Below are 26,272 nucleotides of genomic sequence, written 5' to 3'. Positions count from 1 at the left end.
AAAACTTTCATGGCTGCTCTTCTCACCTCGGTTTGTTTTGCTGGGATATATTCTTTGAAAGTGTTTATATTCTTCTGGAGCAGGAAAGTCTTCTACTGGATGGAAAGAATACTTTGACTCAAAATCATCTGGGAAAAGAACAAAAAATTAATTTCTATCACTCTTTCATGTGCTCCCACATACTCTGTACCACTTCTGACCCTCCCCTTGCTAATTTCCCATGCATTCTGATGGACGATGAGGGGCCCGCCTGGCCCACTAAACCAAGGTTCTGGAGGCCAGCAAGAGCATCTTTCTAGGCACCTCATATGCAGAGGCTGTGCTTAAAGGCTCTTTTCTAATGAAAAGAATCTTTCTAATGAAAGGCTCTTTCTAATGAAAAGGAATCAATCTTTGAATTGGTTCTTCAAATCTTTCCACCAAAAACCACACACTTAACATGAAAGGAGCCCAGCTGTTTGCATGGGAAGAGAAAGAAATACAGTTCTGTTTCAGTCATCTTAGAGACTGTCACCATGGGAAACCAACTGAACTGAATCTACAGATTGGTAGACATTAACCTAAAACGGGAATTTTTGTCACGAGCTAGTGAGAGATCTGACCAGATAATTCCCCTCTGGTCCAAATTACCCTCATTTAAATTCTACAACACAGTCGGGAGAGCCCTCTCACGGCCCCCACTCCCACTTTCCATGGCCCTTCTACAAGGCAGCTCAAATTTTCTATGGGCGTGACTCACTCACATTCCAAAAACCCTGGTCCACCTATTAGGAACAGACTAGAGCGGGAGCGGGTAAGAGTTAACCATTAAAGAATGTAGAGTGTTAGGGTCGAATGGGGCTGTATAGATCTTTCCAGGGGTCCTCAACAGAAGGTCTGAGAAAACCCTATGGACAACCTTTGCTTGGGGCTCCATTCTAAACCTAATGAATTAGAACCTCTTAGGTGGGGCCTAAGACTCATTTATAACCTTGAAAAGTTAAATATGATACACTCCTGATCTCAACCCCCTCATTTCATAGATGAGGGAAGTGGGGCCCAGAGAAATGAAATGGCTTCCTCAAAGTAACACAGCTAGGCAGTGGATTTGTATTATTAGATTAATGTGGTGTACAGTGGTGTGTTTTGTTTTCTAAAGGTCCAGAAAGGCCCTCTCCTTCCTAGGAAGATACATAATTCCTGCCTGAATAATCCTGAAGAGGATAAAGTCTCTGACCTAAAAGTTAATCACAAATGATCCTTGGGGAGCAAGAGAGTGGCTTTGGAGTTATTAACACAACACCTACTGATTTTACTTCAATCTCTTCCAAAGCAATCATGCCTAGAATTTGCAAAAGGAAAGGCATGTCAATTTGCAAAGGCCCAGAAATCTGAGAGGAAGTTAGGAGAAGAACTGCTGTCAACAAAGGGTACCCAGTGACCATTCCCATTCTAGAGTGGCCACTGGAATTAGTGAAGTCACCACAGGAACTGTGAGACTAAAACAGCTTGCTACTCACCCAAGAAAGATCGGACAGTGGTAATAGAATCTCTGTGGCCATTCCTCAGGGGTGGTGGAGGAGGAGGGGGTGGTCCAGCTGGCGTCCTTGAGGGAGGAGGTGGGGGCTTTCCTCGGCTCAGGGGTTCTGACCCATGCATTCGGTATGGTGGTGGGGGAGGGGGAGCATCCCTGGCACCATTTCGGATCATGGGTGGTGGGGGTAGAGGAGCTGCAATGAAAATCCAAAGCAGTTAGACTGCGATGCAGAGATGGTGAGGAGTGGGGGGGCGGGTTAAGAGACACACACTAAATGTCTTGGTGCCTTCCCAAAGAGCCAGGCTCTGTGAGCACCCGGGCAGCATGTCAAGTATCATACTCACCCTCCTGTCACCCCTATTTAACAGCAGCAACACTCTATCAGATCCCAAAGTTCAGAATGAATGTGTGACCTTTTTAATTTTCTGTGACAAGTTAGCCAAGAACTCTGCCTATTCGTGTTCTTTTCCCTGCCTTTCCACGCCTTCCTCCACATTTCTAATTCAAAGATTTCTCGTATTTAGCCTGTTTTATTGCAAAAAGTTTCCCAAATGTCCTCCTTGCTTCTCATCTCTTATCATGCCAATCCATTCTGCATACCAACTCACTAATGTCCCCAAATACTTGCTCAAACTTTTCCAAGGACTTTGCATTTCCTGTATCATGAAGTTTCAAATCCTTAGCTTCAACCCCAGCTGAGTCTCATCCCATCATCTTCCTTTCTTACACAGTAACTTAGCACAGCAGTCAGCCTGATCTCACCATCTCCTTTTCCTTGCTTGATTCCTAAGGCTGGGTTGGGTGCCCCTCTTCCACACTCACACTGTTGCCTCTGTACCTCTCTACTACACTACTATATTGTATTATAGTTGTTCATTTTATGTGCCTCTTCCCCAGGACACTAAGTCAGAGCAGTTGTCCATTCATCTGAGTTCCCAAGCTCAGCCAAATGTACAGCACACAGTTAGGTAGGCAATCAACATTTGCTGACTAAACCAAACTACATACGCTTTGCTCTCGTGACTGGCCCAAAAGACTCGGAAATACCATCCCTCTTCCCTTACTGCCAAACCCGACCTCTCCTTTAAGGTTCAACTCAAGCCCTATCTTCTACAGGCTTTCCCAAAGCAATGCACTCTATTCTAATCCCCTCTTCTTTGTTCTCCCACAGCATTTATAGGCTCTGTCATTTATTCTAACACTTAGTAGTACATACTAAAATGAGTGATTCTCAAAATATGTTTAGTATGTTCATCTGCAGAAGTTACATATCTTCAATGATAATCTAATTGCTCAAAAAATTGGGAATGCCTCTTTGGGAATTGCCTCCAAACCCAGTTTCTAATCAGACACATCCATAAATATTATATGATGTTCATATCTCATTTCTGAGGTCGTACCATTACCAATAAAAATATTCGTACTTACGTCTTTTCAAAAATCAAATTCACTCTTGAAAGACAAAAATGTGCCACTAAGTAGAACATAAAAAACACGTCTGAAGACATGTCAACATCACTGGAATAGGTTCTAAGGTGTTTATGTTATATTATTCTATTCTTTTCATTAACTAGCAAAAATAGTAGCTACCATTTATTTCATTTCCATTATATTCCAGGCACTGTCCTGAGCACTTTATAGGCATTAAATCTTTAAAAACTCTTCAGTCTCTCCTGCAAATTATGTGGTATTATCCCCATTTCACAAATGAGGAAACTGGGACTCAGCCTGTTTGTCTGAGGCCATAGATCTAACAGACTCAGCACACATCTGCTCTTTCCACTGTGCCCACTCTGCTTTTCATAACTACCACCAAGTACTATGTATTTTATCTCCCCCCAAAATTTGTAACCCACTGAGATGGAAGTGTGTCTTTTGGCACCAATGCCATATCCAATAAATAGCTGTTACCTAAATAATACATGGAGAGACAACTCAGCTTAACACTAGTTTAGTGAGAAAGAGTGTATCTTTTTTTTTTTTTTTTTTTTTTAAGTAAACTCTATGCCCAATGTGGGGCTTGAACTCATGACCCTTGGAGTCACATGCTCTACTGAGTGAGCCAGCTAGGTACCCCAAGAGTGTATCTTCAATTTATTCCTTCTAAATTACTGTCAGAATTTCTGTAGAGTGACCACAGCTAAGCATAAAACAGTAATGGGATGATGTATGTAGACAAAGGGTCCAGCACTGTAGGCCCAGTAAATGTTGGTTTGCAACTCTCCTAAAATACACTCTGAATGTCTCCCTCTTTTCAAGGTTTAAGTATGACAGGGGCTATTAGAGGCAATAATAAAAGAGAAATCTCCTTAATAGCACCTAGCAGCAGATCTCTGAACCTTATTTGCATTTCAAATCTGCCCAAACCAAAGCCCTTTCAGGTCACCCTCAAAATATTTCTCTAAAACCCAGATTTCTCAGGGCCCTAAGAGTCTGTTTCTACTCTAGCGCAGTGCCAGGAAGTGTAAGACAGGCAACATTAGCCAGGCTCAAAAGGACACCAGCTAGACACTAGGCAGGTGGCAGTGATTACAGCCAACCCAGACTGGCCAAATAGAGCAGGACCAAGAGCAGCCTGCTTGCTCCCTTGGCACCCTCCCTGAGGGACCAGGCATCCCAACCAGGTTCTGCCATCTCCAATAAGTTTCTGGGCTCTTTGTCACATCCAATTTTAAGACTGTTTCAAGTGACAGAGCTGGGACCCAAGGACCCTAAGAAAGAAGTAGTTTGTAAAAGAAACCCTGCGGTGGGAGATCACCCTTTTGTAGACCAAGGTAAACCTAATTTTGAGGGAAGGGTAGTATTGATTCTTAAAAGAAAAAAAAATCCCTTAAAAATAGTATTTTACTCTGCAAAGAAAAAATTCAGAAACTCTACGGACCAACACGTGGCAATTTTTGATCCTTGAGCACTCTGGGAAGACAAAAGACTCCATGCTTTTTTAAATGTAAATAATTCATATAGAAACAAAACTACATTATCATATAATACTGTCATAATATGATTGAGTAACAGAGATATATCCATGAACTACCTGGAAATCCTTGCGGAAAACCACTAACAGTTATCAGCATACTACTGTTTACAAAGCACTTTCATACATACTTTTATTTACAACCACCTCTGAAGGTACTGTGAACACAAGAGGAAACAAACCCAGAGAATCAGAGCGATCTGCCCAATGTCACACAACAAAGAGAGCCAATACTGACATGATCTCTGATTAAGATACCTCAATTTTTTCTCAGTATTATCACTCTAAGAACTGTTGCTCTGGTTACTGACATGCAGAAGAATGAAACTGGACCACTTTCTTTCACCACACACAAAAATAAATTCAAAATGGATTAAAGACCTAAATGTGAGACAGGAAACCATCAAAATCCTAGAGAAGAACATAGGCAACAACCTCTTTGACCTTGGCTGGAGCAACTTTTTCCTAGACAAGTTGCCGGAGGCAAGGTAAACAAAAGCAAAAATGAACTACTGGGACCTCATCAAGATAAAAAGCTTCTGCAGAGAGAAGGAACAATAAACAAAACTAAAAGGCAGCCTATGGAATGGGAGAAGATATTTACAAATGACATATCTGATAAAGGGTTATTATCCAAAATAGTGTTGAAAAATAAACTATCTTGGGGCGCCTGGGTGGCGCAGTCGGTTAAGCGTCCGACTTCAGCCAGGTCACGATCTCGCGGTCCGTGAGTTCGAGCCCCGCGTCTGGCTCTGGGCTGATGGCTCAGAGCCTGGAGCCTGTTTCCGATTCTGTGTCTCCCTCTCTCTCTGCCCCTCCCCCGTTCATGCTCTGTCTCTCTCTGTCCCAAAAATAAATAAACGTTGAAAAAAAAAATTTAAAAAAAAAAAAAGAAAAATAAACTATCCAAAATAAGTGTTGAACTTAAACTCAACACGCAAAAAACAATCCAGTTAAGATACAGGCAGAAGACATGAATACACATTTTTCCAAAGAAGACATTCAGATGGCTAACAGTCACATGAAAAGATAGTCAACATCACTCATCATCAGGGAAATACAAATCAAAAACACAATGATACTACCTCACACCTGTCAGAATAGCTAAAATTAACACCAAAGGAAACAACATATGTTGGCGAGGATGCAGAGAAAGGGGAACCCTCTTACACTGTTGGTGGCAGTGCAAATTGGTGCAGCCACTCTGAAAAAAAGTGTGGAGTTTCCCAAAAAGTTAAAAATTGAATTACCCTATAAAAATCACACTACTAGGTATTTACCCAAGGAATACAAATTCAAAGAGGGATACATGCACCCAATGTTTACAGCAGCATTATTCACTATAGCCAAGATATGGAAGCAGCCCAAGTGTCCATCAACTGATGAATGGAGAAGATGTGTGTACACACACACACACACACACACACAGATGCGCACATGCACACAGGAATATTATTCAGCCATCAAAAGGAATGAAATCTTGACATTTGCAACAATGTGGCTGGAGCTAGAGTGTATTATGTTAAACCAAATAAGTCATTCAGAGAAAGACAAATAACGTATGATTTCACTCATGTGTGGAATTTAGGAAACAACACAGATGAACATATGGGAAGGGGGGGGGAAGAGGGAAACAAAACATAACAGACTTTTTAAATTATTCTTTTTTATTAAAAACTTTTTTAAATGTTTTCTTTATTTTTGAGAGAGAGAGACAGAGCATGAGCTGGGGAAGACACAGAGAGAAGACACAGAATCCGAAGCAGGCTCCAGGCTCTGACTGTCCACACACAGCCCAATGCAGGGCTCAAACTCACAAACTGTAAGATGATCATGACCTGTGCTGAATTTGGATGCTTAACCAACTGAGCCACCCAGGCACCCTCCTAACGGACTCTTAATGATAGAGAACACACTGAGGGTTGATAGAGGAAGGTGGGTGGGGGATGGGCTAAATGGGTGTTAAGCACTTGATGTTATATGTCAGTGACCAATCACTAAATTCTACTCCTGAAACCAGTATTACACTATTAATTAACTTGAATTTATTTATTTATGGGGGGCTGCAAGTGAGCAAGGAGCAGAGAGAAGGGGGAGGGAGGGAAGGAGGGAGGGGGAGAGAGAAAGGGAGAGGGAGAGGGAGAGGGAGAGGGGGAGAGAGAGAGAGAGAGAGAGAGAGAGAGAGAGAGAGAGAGAGAGGTGGGGCTCACCTGAAGTGGGGCTCGAGCTCACGTGGAGCAGGGCTGGAACTTACAAACTGCAAGATCATGACCTGAGCCAACTGAACCACCTAGACACCCCTATTTATTTTTTATATGAAAGTTTTTTTTTAATGTTTGTTTACTTTTGAGAGAGAGGAGAGAGAGTGCAAGAGTGAGCGGGGGAGGGGCAGAGAAAGGGAAACAGAATCCGAAGCAGGCTCCAGGCTCTGAGCTGTCAGCACAGAGCCCAATGCAGGGCTCAAACCCATGAACCACGGGACCACGACCTGAGCAGAGGTTGGATACTTAACTAACTGAGCCACCCAGGCACCTCCCCCAATTTTTTTTAGATGTTTATTTATTTGCCCCACATCAGGCTCTGCTCTGACAGTGGGGAGCCTGCTTCGGATTCTCTCTCTCTCTCTCTCTCTCTCTCTCTCTCTCTGCCCCTCTCCCACTCATGTTCCCTCCCTTTCTCTCAAAATAAACAAATAAATTAAAATTTGAAAGGGGAAAAAAAAAAAAAGGAAAGCTTGCTGAGGCCTCCACCAGGCCTCAAAGTTGGTGATAGCTAAGTGACAGAAGAACAAGGCTCATAACTTCACATTCTTCTAAAGAAACCCCAAAGAAAGAACTGAGAAGTGGGAAGCAAGAAGTACACAGACATTTAAAACTATTCAGTTCAGGGCGCATGGCTGCCTCACGTCAGTAGAGCATGTGACTCTTGATCTCGGGGTAGTAAGTTCACGCCCCACTTTAGGCCTACAGCCTAGTTAAAATAAATTAAATTGAATCAAATTGAGAAATAAATTAAAATTACTCAGTTCAACCCACAGAAATTACAGTTTTTTGCAACTTCTATTTCTGGATGGAGTTAGGTAGATATGGGCTCTACTTAAAGAGGTTTTTTTTTAAGTCCCTAAGTTAAAAAGACTTTTTTTAAACCTAAATTTTATAGAATCAAAGGCCACCTTAGGAATAGGATTCTTATGGCTAAAACCAAGGAGACATGGAATCAGGAACGTACCAGGTACTATATGACAGCTTAGGCTGGACTGCCAGCTCCTAGAGTACAAATCTCTATGTACCTCACCAACCAGCAGCACAGGTTACACGGTCTCTGGATCACTTAATTTCTTCATCAATGATCTATATCAGCAAGGACTGATTGTTTAAAAGCTCAAAAGCCGGGGCAACTGGGTGGCTCAGTCAGCTGAGTGTCCAACTCTTGATTTTGGCTCAAGTCATACCAGGGTCGTGAGATCGAGCCCCAAGTTGGGCTCTATGATGGAAGTGGAGTCTGCTTCAGATTCTCTCTCTCCCTGCCCCTCTCCCTGGCTCATGCACTCTCTAAAAAATAATAATAATAAAATAAAAGCTCAAAAGCCATTTGTGGAGGGTGTGGCTCAAAGTCCAATGATACAAGAGGACATGGGAGCCAAAATTCCTGGGTCTAGGAAGGCACCAGAGAGCTTCATGATCTACCTCACTCTACTTTCAGTCATGCTATTTTGTAAAAAGATTACACAACCTCTTCTACCTTTTCGAGAGCTCCTTAGTCTCCTGCTCACCCAATTTAGGCTGAAGGTCCACTGTTACAATCAGTCCCTGACCTAAACCCTTAGCTTCCTTGACCCACTCTCCCTTAGTATCACACATGCCTAAAAAAGCTAACCCTGGTTAAATACCATGCTGCCCCACTCAGCACCTGCAAATGCACAGCTCGACACACACCGTGCTAATCTCACTTTGAGTGTATGGCTCCTAACCCTGAGTGGGCCTTTCATGTTGCTGATTATCCCAGCACACCCCTAGACAGCCACTCATGCCCTCTCTCTCCTTCCCCCCACCCCTTGTTCACAGCAGATATCCTTGCTTTCCATTTCGCCAATTAGAAACAAACCAGAAGAAACTCTGCGCATGTTCCTATCACTACACCCACCTACCCACTTGCTTCTATGCCTATGCATTCTACCTTCCCTCTGGTTACCATGGAAGAACGGTGTTCTTATCTAAGGCCAATCTCCTACCTATGGATCATATTCCATTCCTTTTAGCCTTCTTGAGGACATGACTCAAGCAATTTCCCCTGCTTCTACTGCACCATGGGGAGGAGGGGTCCGAACCTTCACTCTCACATCCTCCTCCAGCAACCATTCCATTTATCTGCACCCCACTCCCCTTGAAGCAAACTGAGATTTCTACATTGCTATCTCCAATTCCTTTCCTCCTATTCCAGATTTCCCAAACACATCCCAGTTAGACTTTTACCCTCATCCTCCACCATTCCACTGAAACTACTCTAAAGGGTATCATGTTGTTTGCAGGACCCCCAATGACTCCAAGTTGCTAACACCAATGTCATTCTGTTTTCAGCCCCGGACACAGCTGATGACTCCATCCTGGCATCCTTCCAGCATTCTCTTGGGTTTCTTTCTTCCTCACTAGAGGCTGTTTCTCAGCTTCCTCTGCTCGCTACTATATATCTCTGTGATATAGGAGGACCCCAGGCCTTAAACCTCAACCTCTTCTCTACCTAGATCAGCTCCTCTGGTGAGCTCACCCAGCACGTGGTTTTCAATATCATTCAAATTTCTCTAGCCCAGATCTCTCCCCTGAACTTCAAAGTCTGACAGACATCCAAGAGAAAATAATGAACTGGTGTTTGGCTAACAGGGATCTCAAACTTGACTTGTCCAGAAGTGAACACCTGTCTTCTTCCCCCAAACCTGCTGTGATCCTACCTATCTGCCCAGTCTATTGCAACAGCCTCGGAAGGAGTCTCCTTTGCCAACTTTGTCCTCAGGCAGTCTGTTTTCAACACAGGAGTCTGTCATCCTTTCCAAAGCAAAAGCAACAGGGCACCTGGGTAGTTCAGTGGGTTAAGCATCCTGACTCTTGATTTTAGCTCAGGTCATGTTGTCAGTTTGTGAGTTTGAGCCCCACATCAGGCTTTGTGCTGACTGCACGGAGCCTCCTTGGGATTCTGTCTCCTTCTCTCTGCCCCTCCCTTGCTTTCTCTGTCTCTCTCAAAAATAAATAAACATTTTAAAAATTAAAAAATAATAATAAATAAAATCTGAAGCAATGCTTCTCCTTTGTTCCCATGGTTCCAGTGGCTCTGCATCTCTCCAAGTAAATCCCAGTCATGATAAAGCCTTGCAGTATTCTCTCTAGGAAATCTAGCTTCCTGATCTCCATGTCCTGCCGCTCTTCCCCTTACTCATTCTAGTCCTGCCAAGATGGCCTCCCTGATGTCCCCAGTCTCAGGGCCTTTGCATTTGCTGTTCTCAATGCTTGCAATAGCTGTTCTCCCAGAAACTGCTTAGCTTATTGTCTTCAGGTCTTTGCCAGACTGTCACTTCATACCCCACTCCTGCAATAAAAATATCACCACCACCCTCCACCCCATAGATCCTATTCCCCTCCTTCTCTGCTTTGTATCTCTTTTTTTTTTTTTTTTTTTTTTTTACTAATTTGCTTGACTGTCCAGAGAACAGGAATCTTCTGTCTTTTCTATCGATTGCTGTTTCCCTAACACAGTCCGACACATAAAAAGGAACTCAATAAACTTATTGAATGAGTAAGTGAATTCTTTTTCTCTTCAATTGCTGAAGGAGAGCTTTGGAGAAAAGGATGAGACAATTAACTCAATTCTCCATCTAATAGGAAAAAAGGTGCTTCCAGGCACTTACCTGCTCCCCGACTGGGAGGGTCCCGGGCTGGGGGTGGTGGCCTATTACTCTGTAGCGAGGGAGAAGCTGAGGTGGGTGGAGGAGGCGCTAGGCCTCTGACAGGCCCCGGTGTCTTCCTATGCAAAGAATTGTGTCTCTGGGGCAGCTCAGGGGCTGACTCGTTAGTGGGACTGGAGGGTCCATTGGGGACCCCAGGAGGCTGGCGGTAAGGCGGAGGAGGAGGAGCCAGAGACTGGCCACTTGGTCCCGTTCTAATATTCACAGGGGAAGGAGGTGGTTTGACTGGGGGTGGAGCAGGAGGTCCCTCTCGACCAAGGTGCAGCCTTTGTCCAGGTGTGGGCGGCAAGGGTTTCTCTCTGTTGTAGGCTAGGGCTTTGTTGCTGTGCACAGGCAGAGGTGTAGGGGGAGCGTTGGCCCGCCGCCCCGGGGGTGGTGGAGGAGGGGCAGAGCTGCTGTGCTTCATGCCTGTACTGCTGGTGGTATTAGGCCTAGAGAGGTCCGGTAACGATGGTCTCTGCATCCGGGGCAGTTCTGGGAGTGAGGCTCGGCTGCTGTCTGTATCATCTTGAGGGCGCCCACTGGCTGTAGACACCGGTGGCCTTGGGGCAGCAGCTCGAGAACTGGGGACTTGTAGGGCTGGCTTACCAGCTAGGTTCTCTACAAATACAACATACATACATGTTGGTCAGTATATCCTTCACCCAGCCTCCTTAGTGTAACCTGCATGGTAGCAGGTAAATGCCTGTATAGTTCTGGGTTTTAATCTGGTTTCAGGTTCAGGGCCCACTAACAAATACTGCTGATACAAGATGAACACATTTTTATTTAATCCCTCAGCTTTGGCTTTATTCTACTCTGTAACCCCTCCCCTGCTCCCTTTTCTCCTTTCTCCCACCTCTACCACATGCCTTAACCCTAGATGGCCCACTTGGGACTAGTTAGAAATTAATGCACTTGGGAAATATCCTAATAAAGTACTGCTCAGATACCTGAACCATCCTTGGCTCCCACAGGTCGGAGCTTCGGCACTCCCCCTTGGAAGAGACCTCCCTTGGGCTGCAGGGCAACTGCTCCAGAGCCATAACCACCACTGCTTCCTTTGGGTTCTGGAAAGCATACCATTAGGGTTTTTACTTCACATGCTCCAAGCTGGTGACCAAGTCAATCCTGAGGAGAAACCCCTCCTCTATTTGGGCTTTAATTTGCAAACAAACCAATCTTGCTTTTGCCTTTGCATTTAAATTAAAAATAAAATTGTAGGCCTCTCAGATCCACAGCTTCATGTGGAGATAAAATTCTACACTGTGATGAAAGAGAAAGAACAAAAGGAAAAAGAAGCCAAACTTCCCTTATTTAGGAAAGGCAGAGGGAAAACCAGGATAAAGACAGGCTCAGAGGAGTGTCTCTCCAAGTCCCAGATGGTAAGGGGGCCAATGACTCGGACCCAGGTGTGAGCAACTCTCCAGAGGCCTATCTGAATGGACACCTGTGACAATTATAGAAATCATCGTTGGCTTCAGCTTAGTGGTTTTTAATAATACAGTGGTCTCCTCAGAGAACTGCCAAAGATATACCCTAACAAGCACTAGTTACAGTAGAAGAGAATCTTACCCCAGAGAACACTTCCCAAAGGTCAAAAAAGAAACTTCTAAGATATTCAAATGAACAGAGGCAAAGACGGCCAAAGAACATTCAAAGAAAACTCTCCTAAAGGACAAAACTCTCCCACTCAAGGCCCAACAATAAAAATGACAGGCCAGCCAAGTCTCCAGCTTGATCCTGGGACCCTGGTGGCTCACTAGGAAATGAAGCTTAGACTCACTCTCAAGGATGGGAGCACTCCGATCATTAACATTGGTCACCTTCTTCAGCTTGGTCCCTTTGCAGATATCCTGTAATAGGGCACCTCGACCCCGCTGCTCATCTCTACTCAGCTTGGGCGGCTCTGTGTTTGCCTGGAGGGAGAGGGGAAAATAGAACTATTCATCCTAAATAGTTCCCTTCACCACAAGGTTGGGATAAATACCTTAAGCCAAACTGGATTTCATTAATGCCCTTCTAACCTAATCAGACCCTGCGCCAAATATCACTACCAATGCATGTTTTCATTCTTCGCTTTCATTCTTCTTAGTCCTTCCCCTGTTGTGCCTTCTGCAAAGGGTGTGGTCTCCTTCCTGTTAAGAAGCTTCTGAAAGGAGGCCTACACTAACACCAAGTACCTGTGTGCTGGGCTTGTATGTTAGATGCTTTACACGTATCAAGGCAAACAATGAGTCCCTACTATGCCTCAAGTTAAGCATGCTACTTCTGTTAGCTCATTTAAATCTTGAAATATTTTTATGAAGTATTATTATCATTACTCATTTGGAAAGTGAATAGTTGAATAGTTCCCTGAGGCCATACACCCAGTACATAGGAAAGCAAAGATCCAAACCCAGACACTGACTCTAAAATGCCCATCTTATCTCAACTAACAGACCTTACTGCTTCCCTATTACTTCATCTTCTAAACAATGTTATATAAAATAGACCATATTATTCCTATTCCAAAAATGAGGAAGTGAAGGTGTAGAGAAGTTAATGTCACATGGTTAGTAAATGCAGAGCTGGTCTGATTGTGTAAAGCCTATGCCTTTCCCACTTTCCCTATGGTCTCTTCCAACAACATATTTCTTTTCTTTTTTGAATTTTTTTTAATGTTTATTTATCTTTGAGAGAGAGAGACAGAGCATGAGTGGGGGAGGGGCAGAGAGCAAGGGGGAGACAGAATCCAAAGCAGGCTCCAAGCTCTGAGCTGTCAGCACAGAGCCTGATGCGGGGCTTGATCTCAAGAACCACGAGATCATGGTCTGAGCCAAAGTCAAGACGCTTAACCGACTGAGCCACTCAGGAGCCCCCCTATATATTTATTTTTGAGTTCTTCACCTTCCACCTACCTCTTAAATGCCATTTCAGAGCCCTATCCTATCCTCAGCCTCCATCTAAACCTCCCCAAGCAAGCTCATCCAGTCCCATGGTTTCAATACCACTGATAAGCCCTAGTATCTCTAATGTTTCTATCTCGTCACCATTTCTGGCCCTGAGCTTCATACCCATGTGTGCCAATGTCTCCAGGACATCTCCAAATGAATACCCCACACATACCTAAAATGAAACACATCATACATACCATGTTCCTTACAAAATTTTTAAATGTATAGCTTTTAAAAATAACCACACAATGGAATTTTTTGGAAATCATTAAAAAAAAGGATTCTAAAATCCATCTGGAAGATTAAGCAGAGGGAAAAAAAAACTAAGAAAATGGGACTTGTGCCACCAAAAGCTAGAATCGACTACAAGGGGAGCACAGGGACAGACAGCTAGATAAATGAAACAAAACAGAAAGTCCATAAACAAACCTAGATCTATGTAAGAAATAATAAAAGTGTATTTCAGCAGTGCAGAAAGCACTGATTATTAAATATAAGCTACTGATAATAACTGGTTAATTTGGGGAAAAAATCATAAAGTTAAACCCCTACCTCACAGCTTCTTCTCAAACAGATTCTAGCTGAGTTATAAAATGTAAATGTAGGGGTGCCTGGGTGGCTTAATCAGTTAAGCGTCCAACTTTAGCTCTGGTAATGATCTCAAGGTTTATGAGTTCGAGCCCAATGGTGGGCTCTGTGCTGACAGCTCAGAGCCTGGAGCCTGCTTCAGATTCTGTGTCTCCCTCTTCTCTCTGCCCCTCCCCCACCTGCACTGTCTTTTTCTCAAAAATAAACATTAAAAAAAATTTTTTAATGTAAATGTAAAAAAAAAAAAACTCACAGAAGTACTATATGGAAAAACACATAAAGGGAAGAATATGACAACTAAAATAGGGAAAGACCGAAAGACTTTTATTTACTTAGGAATATAATAAGCAGATGATATACTGGAAGAAAAAATCATCTGTAACACATACAGATAATGTCCTAAATCTATAGAGCATTAACATAAAGAGGACTTATAAATCAACAGGATAATAAGCAAAGGATATGAACTGCGTAAAAGAAATCAGAGAACCAGCATATACGAAAAAAATTCAACCACAAAAAAAATTTTTCAGGCTAAAACACAGTATCATCATTTACCAATGAAACTGGTAAAAGGTAAAATTCTAACAGGAGACTGCTAGCTGCAGAAGGCAGCATCCACTGCTCACTGTTGTACAGTGCCTGACACACTGAGGGTGCTCAAAAAAATGTGAAGAACAAGTAACTGTCTTATGGTGGTCATAACGATTCAGGGAAACAGGTACTCTTGTATCACCTGGAGTAAGGCAGATTAGTATGATCTTTCTAGAAAATAGTTTATGTACCAAACATCTTCAGAAAGTCTACCACAAGAATTCTATCTCCAGGAATTAACTTCAAGAAAACAAGTAGGGGGCACCTGATGGCTAGGTCGGTTAGGTGTCCCAACTCTCGATTTCAGCTCAGGTCATGATCCCACGGCTTTGTGGGTTCAAGCCCCATGCTGGGCTCTGCACTGACAGCATGGAACCTGCCTGGGGTTCTGTATCTCTCCCTCTCTCTGTCGCTCCCCTACTCATGCTGTGTGTGTGCATGTGTGTGTGTCTCTCTCAAAATAAATGAAAACTTAAAAAAAAAAAAAAAAACAACTAGAGAAGTATACAAACATGTTAATAATTGCAAAAAAGTTTATAATAGCAAAGAACTGAAAATAATCGAAAGCTCAATAAGGGAACACTGATGGCACAAGCATAGAAGGGAATGCCAGTTAAGTTCTTCGCAGTAAATATCTTTACACAGCAGTAAATGTGTGACATAGTCAAGTAAAAAAGATTATAAAACAATACACTTAAGAGGATTTGGATTCATTTTCTCTTCTATAGAACAGGAAAAATAATAGAACCTATCTCATAGGGTAGTTTTGAAAATTAAATGAAATAACACTTTTTGGGGTGCCTGGGTGGGTGGCTCAGTTGGTTAAGCGCCCAACTTCGGCTCAGGTCATGATCTTGTGGTTGGTAGGTTGGTACGTTTGAGCCCCACATTGGGCTCTGTGCTGACAACTCAGGAGCCTAGAGCCTGTTTCAGGGGCCCCTCCCCATCTCTATCCCCCCTCTCCTCAAAAAAATAAACATTAAAAAATTAAAAAAAAAAACATTTTTCAAGAGCTTATCACAGTGCCTGATGTATAAAAAGAACTCAATAAAAGCAGTAGCTAAATTTCAAGGTACATCTATATAGAACATCTGCAGGATATACACACATACTAACAAAAGTTAATTTGGGGTAATACTTCTCTATATTTACTTGAATTTTCTAGTTTTCCTATCATAAATATGTAAAACGTAAGATGCTAACAAAGGTTAATTATTGATAGTTTAACATTTTCTATTTTTATTGGCATTCTCTAATTTTTTCCACATTTTTAATACAGTAAAAAAAAATTTTTTTAATGATAGCACTAACCATTTAATGATGTGAGAAGTCATTCACGATGTATTAATGAGTAAGAGCAGATTAGAACTCAGTACGCATAGCAGTGTGGGGGAGGGGAAAAGAAAACAAAACAAATCAGTATGTATATACAGCACAGCCTCCTTTTTAAAAAAGTAGAAGATAAAAGGGAGGAAGGGAGGGGACGGATATACACAAAACTATTATGAATCACTGGATTAAGTATAATCCTTTATATTTATACTTTATACTTATCCATAGTTAATACATTTCTTTTTTAAATGTTTATTTATTTTGAGAGAGAGAAAGAGAGCAGGGAAGGGGCAGAGAGAGGGGGAGAAAAAGATTCCCAAGCAGGCTCTGTGCTGTCAGTTAAAAGCCCAATGTGGGACTTGATCCCCTGACCCTACGATCATGACCTGAGCTGAAATCAACAGTCAGACGCTCAACCAACTGAGCCACCCAGGAGCCCCAATTTCTTTCTTTTAAAAATAAATCCTATGCCCATGATGGGGCTCAAACTCACAACCCCAAGATCAAGAGTCCCATGTTCTACCAACTGAGCCAGCCAGGCATCCAAGCCATAGTTCATAAATTTCTTACTCATTACTTTTGTAAAGAGAAAATTATTAAAACATTACTAAACATATCCAAATTGAGTTCATATCCTCCTCCACAAACCTGTTTCTCTTTGTCAACAACACCATCATTCAGTCCCCCAAACTAGAGTCATTCCAACTTCCTTCCTCTTCCTCAGTCTTACAACTGTTACCAACTCTTTAAGATTTTACTTTCTAGGGGCGCCTGGCTGGCTCAGTTTGTTAAGCATCCAACTCAATTTCGGCTCAGGTCATGATTTCACGGGTTAGTGAGTTCAAGCACCGCAACAGCCTACTTGGGATTCTCTCTCTCCTTCTCTCTCTGCCCCTCCTCCATGCACGCGCGCACTCGCACTCTCTCTCACTCAAAATAAACAAACTTAAAAAAAAAAGATTTTACTTTCTAAATGTCTCTCATCTTCATTTCTTCCATCGTTGCTGCTTTAGTGCAAAACTCTCGATTTTCAACTGTAACAGCCTTCTGTCTCCAGTCTCAACCCCAACCTACTATCCACACTTTTCTAATGCACCCAATCAGTTGATTCCTGCTGCTAAAAATACACTACCTCCCTATCACTGCCTGGAGAAAAACCCAAACCCTCTCAGCCTGTGCCTGCCTCCGGCTTCATTTCCCACCACACCCCTCCAGCAATGATCCGATCCTGGGTGTGATTTCCCACACATCAGCACCCTTCAGTTCTACTTCAATACCAAGCGCCTGCCCTCACTCTTCACTTTCTGGCTAAATGCTACTCATCTGTTAAGACTCCGCTCAAGTATCACCTCCTGGCTAGAAGCCGCCTCTAACTGCCTCCACTTCCTCCAGAGCCGGTAGGTGAGGCCTGCTCCTTTATGGCTTCATTTATCTCTGTGTAGCATGGAATTTGCCTGCTGACTTGTCTGTTTCACCCATTGTGCTGGGAGCCTTTGAAGGCAGAAATTGTCCTTTCTGGCCAATGGTATTACAGATTATTTTTAATCTGTTTTTCTTATCTGAATGTTTTCCCTCTCTTTCAATTACATAAATAAATCTTATTGGGAAAGAGTCAAGCAACATAGAAAGAAGCATGGAGTAAAATTATCTGGATTTTCTAAGTTGTATGCCAAGCCAAGTCTCTGACATGAAGTACACACAAAAGGCTACTGAGTAAATGACTAAGACAGCATGATGCAGAGCATTAACCCAGGAAGTTATACAGATCCAAGGATATACTTTGGGTCCTTGAATCCCACTATGACCAGAGCAGCTCTGCTTTCCATTTCACTTATTGGGCTTCCACATAAAATTTCATCCAGAAAGAGGGTTCATACATACCCTCAAACAAAATGTCTGAAAACCAGAACTTACGGAAAAAAAAACAAGTGGGTAGACCTGAACTCTAGTCCTAGTTCTAAAATAAATTAGCTAGGCAAGTCACTTTGCCTCCTTAGGGGCACTACCTCTCATCTGTTAAATACCTAAGACACACATACACCGACACTTTCAGGCACTATTTCTCATCTGCTAAACACACACACACACACACACACACACACACACACACGATATTCATTCCCTCAAGTTTCTTTTGCTTTAAAATTTTACAAAAATGAGATAAAGCAGGCATGCCTGGCTGGCTCAGTTGGTAGAACATGAAACTCTTGATCTTTGAATTCTACCCTACATTGGGTATAAAAATTACTTAAAAATCTTAAAAAAAAAAAAAAAAAGAGAGAGAGAGAGAGAGAGAGAGAGAGAAAGCACCCAAGTTGCTTCTTTCTCATGTAACACCAGATATCACAATCCACATATGGTAAACATGGTTGCCTCTTCGGTTCAGAAGCCACATTGCTTTTTTTCCTTCTGTTATCAAACCTTTAAGTCTTCATACTAATATTTTCCGGAAACTCCTTTCTTTTTTGATGGTGTAGTAGACTTAATGGACTTGGCCTTAGGATGAACTGGTTTGGAGTGGAAGAAAAGGAGATGAAACAGTAGCAAGTAACAACCAGGAGTTGCCGTCCCTTTTCTCAACAATGCCAGAGAAATGCTGTGCTCACCTTTGTAGAATAGTTTTGGGGCAAAAGACTAGTTCCTGTTCTGATGTGACTTGTCCAAATCTCCATTTATACTGAACCAGGCCAAAAAAAAAACAAGATAAGCCATTATAGTCCTAAGAGGACCATTCAAGAATCAGAAACAGTTAATGAGGAGAGACTTCATGCATTTTTTTCTCCATCTTTCTATGCCACGTATCTTTGAGTACTCCATGTCTTACACCAGGAAGCCCTAAGTATCCATTAAGGTTTTGAGATAGCCAGGTGGAAGAAGTACATACCTGATTAAAAGTGGGAGGTGGAGGAGGACCAGGGGGCGGTGGAGGGGGAGGAGGAATTGGCATCCTTGCCCTGCTCGCAGTTGATACTGCTTTCTCTCCGTTTTAATTTGCAGCTTTAGGTCACTCATATACCTGCAAATGAAATGGAAATTCTTAAGAACAACTCTGCCATCAGAGACACTGAGTACTCAGGGGGACTTAGGGGACCAGGCAGGACAGGATACCAGAGAGAAACCAAGCAACTCTTCTCCCAGTTCTTCTGTGATATAGTCTAGGGTTCGGTAAATATTTTCTGTAGAAGGTCAGGTAAGAAATATTAATATTTTAGGCTTTATAGGCCACATATGGTCTCTGTAACATTTTATTCTTTGACTTTATTTTGGCAAAAATTTTTAAACAAACTAGTTTTAGGGGCACCTGGGTGGCTCAATCAGTTAAGTGTCCAACTTCGGCTCAGGTCATGGTCTCATGGCTCATGAGTTCGAGCCCCATGTTGGGCTCTGTGGCTGACAGCTCAGAGCCTGGAGCCTGCTTCAGATTCTGTGTCTGGGTCGCCCTCTCTCTCTGCCCCTCCCCCACCTGCACTGTCTCTCTCAAAAATAAACATTAAAAAAAAGAGCAGTTTTAGGTTGACAGCAAAATTGAGCAGACAGTACAGAGAGTACCCATATATCCCTGTTCCCCTGACACACACATACACAGCCTCCGTTATCGACATCCTGCAGTGGAACATTTGATACAACGGACACCTCATTACCAAAGTCCATAGTTTACATTAGGGCTTACTCTTGGTGACGTATTTTGTTTGGACAAATGTGTAATGACAACTACATACCACTGTAGCATCATACAGAATAGTTTCACTGTCCTAAAAATCTGTGCTCTGCCTATTTATCCCTCCTTTCCCCTAACGATTGCTCTTTTTTACTGTCTCCATAGTTTTGTCTTTTCTAGAATGTCATATAGTTGGAATCATATAATACATAGCCTTTTTCAGACTGGCTTCTTTCTATTAGTAATATGCATTTAAGTTTCTTCCATGCCTTTTCATAGCTTGATAGCTTTATTAGTGCTCAATAATATTCCACTGTCTTCATGTGCAACAGCTTGTTTATCCATTCACCTACTGAAAGACACCTTGGCTGCTTCCAAGTTTTAACAATTATGAATATAGCTGCTATAAATATTCTTGTGCAAGTTTTCATGTAGACATAAATTTTTTGCTCATTTGAGTAAATACCACTGAGTGTGACTGCCAGGTCGTATGGTTAAGAGCTACATTGGATAACAAACTGCCCAATGTCTTCCAAGTGACTGCATCATTTTGCATTCCCACCAGCAATGGATGAGAGTTCCTGCTGCTCCACATCCCTGCCAGCATTTGGTGCTGTCAGTGTTTTAGATAGGTATGTAGTAGCACTATCTCACTGTTTTAATTTTCAATTCCCTGATAACGTATGAAGTTAAACCCCTTTTCATATGCTTACTTCCCATCTGTGTATCTTTTTTGGTGAGGTGTCTGTTTAGGTCTTTTGCACAGTTTCTAATAAGGTTGTTTTCTTATTGTTGAGTTTTTGTCTTTGTCTGTTTTGGATACAGTCCTTTACCAGATGTGTCTTTTGCAAATATTTTCTCCCAGTCTGTGGCATATCTTCTCACTCTTGATTTTTACATTTTAAAACTACATTTTTACATTTTAAAAATACAAAAACCATTTATTCACAGGTCATAGAAAAACAGACCACGGCCCAGATCTGACTCACTGGCCAGTCTACTGACCCCTACTATACTCACATCCTTGGAATCTGATCAGAGCATAAACACCATGTGAGAATTTAGCTACTTCTCAGATCACACACAAAAAACTATACAGCTGTCCCCCAATTATTATAGTCTGTAAGTGATCCTCATTTTACAAATGAGATTAAAACCAGGGAATTGTCTTACTTTAAGACATTAAAGTAGGGGGCAAAGATAAAACCAAAACTCAAGAGCAAAACTCCCCCAAAAAGTTGGTCCCAAGGAAACCCCACTTCTTGACCCTCCCTCCCCCAAAAATCAAAGCCAAAATAATATTAGCACTGAGAGTACAAATTACAGATGACAAGAAAGGTACAACTTCACCAATTAATCCATGAAAGAACCGCTTCCAGAAAAGCAAGGTGATTAGATTATGACCCAAGAAATCTCACAAGTAGCCCCTAGCACAGATGAGAGACCATGTGTACCAAGCCAAGTTTAAAAGATCAAACCAGCATGACAATCCACTGAGGAGGGTTGGTTCTGAACTCTTTACAAGGGTGATCACAATTTCCCTGTGAATAAAGGATATGACTTAAACACTTCTCTCAGTGTTCTCAAAACCATTTAAACACTTCCTCAGTGATGAAAATAAAGAGCAAATATTTCAAAGGTTCTAAGAAACTAAAAATCTTTAGAGATGGTTAGAATTTGATTAGAAACATGACTGTGAAAGTCTTCAAAATCCCAACCCTCCCAGTAATACCACTATAGGTTGGATGCCCAACAGAGCTTTTTGCTCCAATCACAAAACTGGACAGTACTCTGGCTAGATGGTTCCCATGGGGAATGGTGTCTGAACTCACTTCAAGAATCAAGAAGTTGACTGCTCTCCAAGGGAAACACCATTTCTGTTTCAAAGCTAAGTCTAGTTTTTCTTTGCTAGGGATCTAACATACTGGGCTTTAAAAACTGATTAAAATAGGGGAGGCTGGGTGACTCGGTCGATTGAGTGTCTGACTCTTGATCTCGGCTCGGGTCATGATCCCAGGACCGTGGGATGGAGCGCTGAGCATGGAGCCTGCTCAAGATTCTCTCTCTCTTCCTCTGCCCCTCTCCCCACCTTGGCTCTCTCTAGAATATAAAAAACAAAAATATTTTTTAAAATTGATCAAAATAGTAAATCCTCACGATCTACCTGTAATTGGGAGGGGGAATGCAAATTTAATATAAAGATTACAGAGATGAAAAAATTTTCTTCTGTTTGAATTTTCTGGGTTCACTCTGACAGTTCCCCCAAAGCATTCTTTTTTTTCAACGTTTTTTTTGTTTTTTTTTTTTTAATTTATTTTTGGGACAGAGAGAGACAAAGCATGAACGGGGGAGGGGCAGAGAGAGAGGGAGACAAAGAATCGGAAACAGGCTCCAGGCTCCGAGCCAACAGCCCAGAGCCTGACGCGGGGCTCGAACTCACGGACCACGAGATCGTGACCTGGCTGAAGTCGGACGCTTAACCGACTGCGCCACCCAGGCGCCCCTCCCAAAGCATTCTTTTTTTTTTTTTTTTTTTTTAATTTTTTTTTTTTCAACGTTTATTTATTTTTGGGACAGAGAGAGACAGAGCATGAACGGGGGAGGGGCAGAGAGAGAAGGAGACACAGAATCGGAAACAGGCTCCAGGCTCTGAGCCATCAGCCCAGAGCCTGACGTGGGGCTCGAACTCACAGACCGCGAGATCATGACCTGGCTGAAGTCGGACGCTTAACCGACTGCGCCACCCAGGCGCCCCCCAAAGCATTCTTTTAAAAAGCTAGCAGGGGTGCCTGGATAGCTCAGTCGGTTAAGTGTCTGACTCTTGATTTCAGCTCAGGTCACGATCTCATGGTTTGTGAGATAGAGCCCCTCATTGGGCTCTGTGCTGACAGCGCAGAGCCTGCTTAGGATTCTCTCCCCACCCCACTCCCCCCTCGCACCCTCTCTCAAAATAAATAAAGTTAAAAAAAATTAAAAGCTAACAGTAAACAATAGGCAAAAATAATAATCTACTCATAAACAAACATTTTCAACTAATTCCAGTCACCTCAATTCCTGCCTTTTCTGAGTTCCCAGTTCTACCTACCTTTGCCATTGCCATGACTGAAATGGTCTCCTAGAATGACCTGGAAAAGAGATTCAGACAAATCTCTAATTCTTTTCATATCCACAAGTGATCCAACCTACATGCTACAAAGTAAGGAGTGATCTAGAAGAACAACCTTATGCCTTACAGTGACCATCATTTATTAGGCAAAATAGAAATTCTCTAGCAAGGCATATCTTTTCTATAAAGCAATCTACTGGAAAAGACCAGTTATATTAATTACACAGTTACAGACACCTTCTTTTAAAATAGGCTCAATTCAAACTCCAACTTCAAAACAGATCCATTAAAAAAAAAAAATCACCATCATGTGACAGATTTTAGTGTTGACAACCACCAGGGCTTTCAACCTTTCTTCTGCCTCCATAGACTGCATGCGTGACATGCTCCTATTATTGACACTTATTATACAACAATATGCTATGGTAGGGTATCCTTGCTTTCCATCTTACAGGTAAGGACACTAAAGCTCCAGGAGTGGATACAATTGCATGCATGCATGCACACTAGAGAAAAAGACTGATCTAAGTAAGGGCATTGCCCAAGATCTCTTTGGAGTAAACTGCAGAATTAGGACTCAACACCAGCCCTTCTGATCTCCTGCAATTTCGTTAATTGCCACGGAAATCACTTCTGCTGGAAATTGGTTTGGTTTAACAATTTTCTAGTATTTTCCCCAAATGAAAATTCAACCCACTCCAAATTTCTATTTTATTAACAGAATACAAACAGCTCTCTCTAGGTTTCCCAAGAGCAGCCCAACTTAAGTAAATTTACATTAATACAACATTCCTTTCCCGTAAAATCCCCAAGAGCTTTATTCAAGCTAATTTAAGATGGATAACAATCACTAAGCCAAAGTAGAGGGTCTGCTTTTAGTTAAAAACAAGTGAACCAAAACAGGTCCTAAAGTTTTATAACAGAATAACAAGTTTTAGTGGCCAATTACTTTTATTTATTATTATTATTATTATTATTATTATTATTATTAGAGAAAGAGAGCATGTAGGAGTGTGCACATGCAAGCGGGGGAGAGAGGCAGGGAGGGAGAGAATCTTAAACAAGCTCCACTTGGGCCTCAATCCCAAGACCCTGGGATCATGACCTGAGACAAAATCAAGAGTCAGGCGCTCAACTGACTGAGCCACCCAGGTGCCCCATGGCCAGCTACTTTTAAACAAAGGACAATTTCCAGCCCTTCCAGAAGCACTGTCTATTGCAATTTTTAAAAACTAACAACCCTGAGATTAAACCTAAACCTAAAAAGAGGGTTCTCTACAGAATTTTAAGTCTTTCCTTTCTGATCTTTTAAATGAGAACTATAAAACCTCACCATCTGTGCTCTTCAGAGTCCTTGATTTTCAGAAATGTTGTGAGGCTGCCTCCAGTTCATCAACACACAAGTTCTCATTCCCTTTGTAAGCCCTTCTACCTCAAAAACCATGACAGAATAAGCTTTTCATTCACATCCTCAGGAGTCTGTTTCTTTTTTTTTTTTTTTTTTTAATTTTTTTTTTTTTAACGTTTATTTATTTTTGAGACAGAGAGAGAGACAGAGCATGAACGGGGGAGGGGCAGAGAGAGAGGGAGACACAGAATCTGAAACAGGCTCCAGGCTCTGAGCCATCAGCACAGAGCCCGACGCGGGGCTCGAACTCACGGACCGCGAGATCGTGACCTGAGCCGAAGTCGGCCACTTAACCGACTGAGCCACCCAGGCGCCCCGGAGTCTGTTTCTTTTAAATCGAGTTCAGAAAGCAGTATTTCAAATCTTTCTGATGTCAAAATTATCACAGAACTCAGAGATAAGTCTTCATAAAATTCAAACAACGCACTTTTAAAAAGCAATGCACTCTCTTCTGTTCCTCAAAAGACAAAACCTAGTTTTCTATTCAATTTCCTAATGTTTCATTCCAAATACGTATTTTGTAAGAGCAAACTTCCTGAGTACAAAGACATCGAAGGGGCTCCTGGCTGGCTCAATCAGTAGAGCACGAGACTCTTGATCTCCAGGTTGTAAGTTTGAGCCCCATGTTGGGTGTAATTACTTAAAAATAAGATGTTAAAAAAAAAAAAAAAAATGCTGAGTTGCTATCAGGGCGCCTGGGTGGTTCAGTCAGTTGAGTGTTTGACTCTTAATCTCAGCTTAGTTCTTGATCTCAGCGTTGTGAGTTCAAGTCCCATATTGGCTCCATGCTGTGCATGGAGCCTATTTAAAAAAAAAAATTAGGGTCTCCTGGGTGGCTCAGTCAGTTGAGCATCCGACTCTTGATCTCAGCTCAGGTCACAATCCCAGGGTCATGGGATTGAGCACTGCACTGAGCTTGGGCTCTGTGTTGGACATGCAGCCTGCTTAAGATTCTCTCTCCCTCTGCATGCATTCTCTCTATATATAAAAAGAAAAAAAAGACATCAACTTTTCACATTTGATAAATGAAGAATCTAATTTAGTTGTTGCTATTTTCATATACTTAAAATAATCTCAGAGATATTCTAGTTACCACTACCATTTGGGGCCTTTATTGAAATGGCATTCTGCTATTATTATAAAACTCAAGTTTCAGGGTACCTGGGTGGCTCAGTCAGTTGAGCATCTGACTTTGATTCAGGTCATGATCTCACGGTTCATAAGTTCAAGCCCTGCATTGGGCTTGCTGCTATCAGCACAGAGCCTGCTTCAGATCCTCTATCCCACTCTATCTGTGCCCCTCTCCTGCTCACACTCTCTCAAAAAAATAAAAATAAAAAAAAAATAAACAAACAAAAAAAAAACACTCAAGTCTCAATTACAAGTTATTTTTAAAAGAAAAAAGGTTTTTAATTTTAAATCTTAATGCCATGTACTTTCATTCTAAGAGACCTTAAGTAACAGCACTCTCCTTTCATCTCACCTTTGATTATCTAGTAAATTACAGTTTTTGTACTGAAGTACCCAACAAAATCCCACAAGGGAAAAAAAAAAAAACTGACCTTAAAAAGTAGGCTGCCTCCCTCAGCAAAGTCTCAAGAGCCTTACCTTCTGCCTTACAAGAATCAGTTAAATGAATATGAATTTGGGATGTCAATAAGAAAATTGTTTTTTTAAGTACTCTCTATGCCCAATGTGGGGCTCAAACTCACGACCCCAAGATCAAGAGTCACATGCTCTACCTACTGAGCCAGCCAGGAGCCCCTCTCTCCTTTCTTAAAAACATGTTCAATTCTTTTTTTTTTTTTTAAATGTTTATTTATTTTTTGAGAGAGAGAGAAACAGACCATGAGCAGGGAAGGGGAAGATAGAGAGGGAGACACAGAATCCAAAGCAGGCTCCAGGCTCTGAGCTGTCAGCACAGAGCCTGACACTGGGGCTCGAACTCATGAGCTGTGAGATCATGACCTGAGCCGAAGTCAGACATCCAACCGACTGAGCCACCCAGTGCCCCAAACATGTTCAATTCTTTACTATCCTATTAAACCTCTCCCCAGTATAAAGAAGCCGAGAGATAGATAAAAGAGACATTTCAAGATACTCTCTAAAAGACCAATACTCTGCCTACTCTGTCTCCCAATCATCTAAAGAAAAGAGAGTTTTGTCTTCAAGAGGAAAGGTTCCAGACATTCCCCTCAATGGAATTCTTCTGATCCAACAGTTCAAAG

At 42.0% G+C, this 26,272-nt stretch overlaps 1 protein-coding gene across 5 annotated transcripts in view; it reads right to left on the bottom strand.

The window, feature by feature from the left end:
- WIPF2 (WAS/WASL interacting protein family member 2) overlaps positions 1-26,272 on the bottom strand; it is a 51,562-nt gene that overhangs the window by 5,049 nt on the left and 20,241 nt on the right. For 2 of the 5 annotated variants that reach the window (XM_030295215.1, XM_030295217.1), the window contains exons 2-7: positions 18,757-18,888; positions 12,209-12,341; positions 11,376-11,492; positions 10,387-11,043; positions 1,500-1,709; positions 27-128 (exon numbers count right to left, since the gene is read on the bottom strand). In XM_030295215.1, the coding sequence (XP_030151075.1) occupies positions 27-128; positions 1,500-1,709; positions 10,387-11,043; positions 11,376-11,492; positions 12,209-12,341; positions 18,757-18,819 (1,282 nt within the window). In that variant the 5' untranslated portion in view covers positions 18,820-18,888. Of the gene's footprint in view, positions 1-26; positions 129-1,499; positions 1,710-10,386; positions 11,044-11,375; positions 11,493-12,208; positions 12,342-15,851; positions 16,127-18,478; positions 18,550-18,756; positions 18,889-22,615; positions 22,656-26,272 lie in introns of those variants that run through there. The other 3 variants (XM_030295214.1, XM_030295216.1, XM_030295218.1) reach the window with 3 other exon arrangements.

The sequence above is a fragment of the Lynx canadensis genome, chromosome E1 (assembly GCF_007474595.2).
Source record: "Lynx canadensis isolate LIC74 chromosome E1, mLynCan4.pri.v2, whole genome shotgun sequence".
Lineage (NCBI taxonomy): Eukaryota > Metazoa > Chordata > Mammalia > Carnivora > Felidae > Lynx > Lynx canadensis.
The sequence above is the reverse complement of the archived record's forward strand: the minus strand, read 5'-3'. Positions and strand labels throughout refer to the sequence as shown.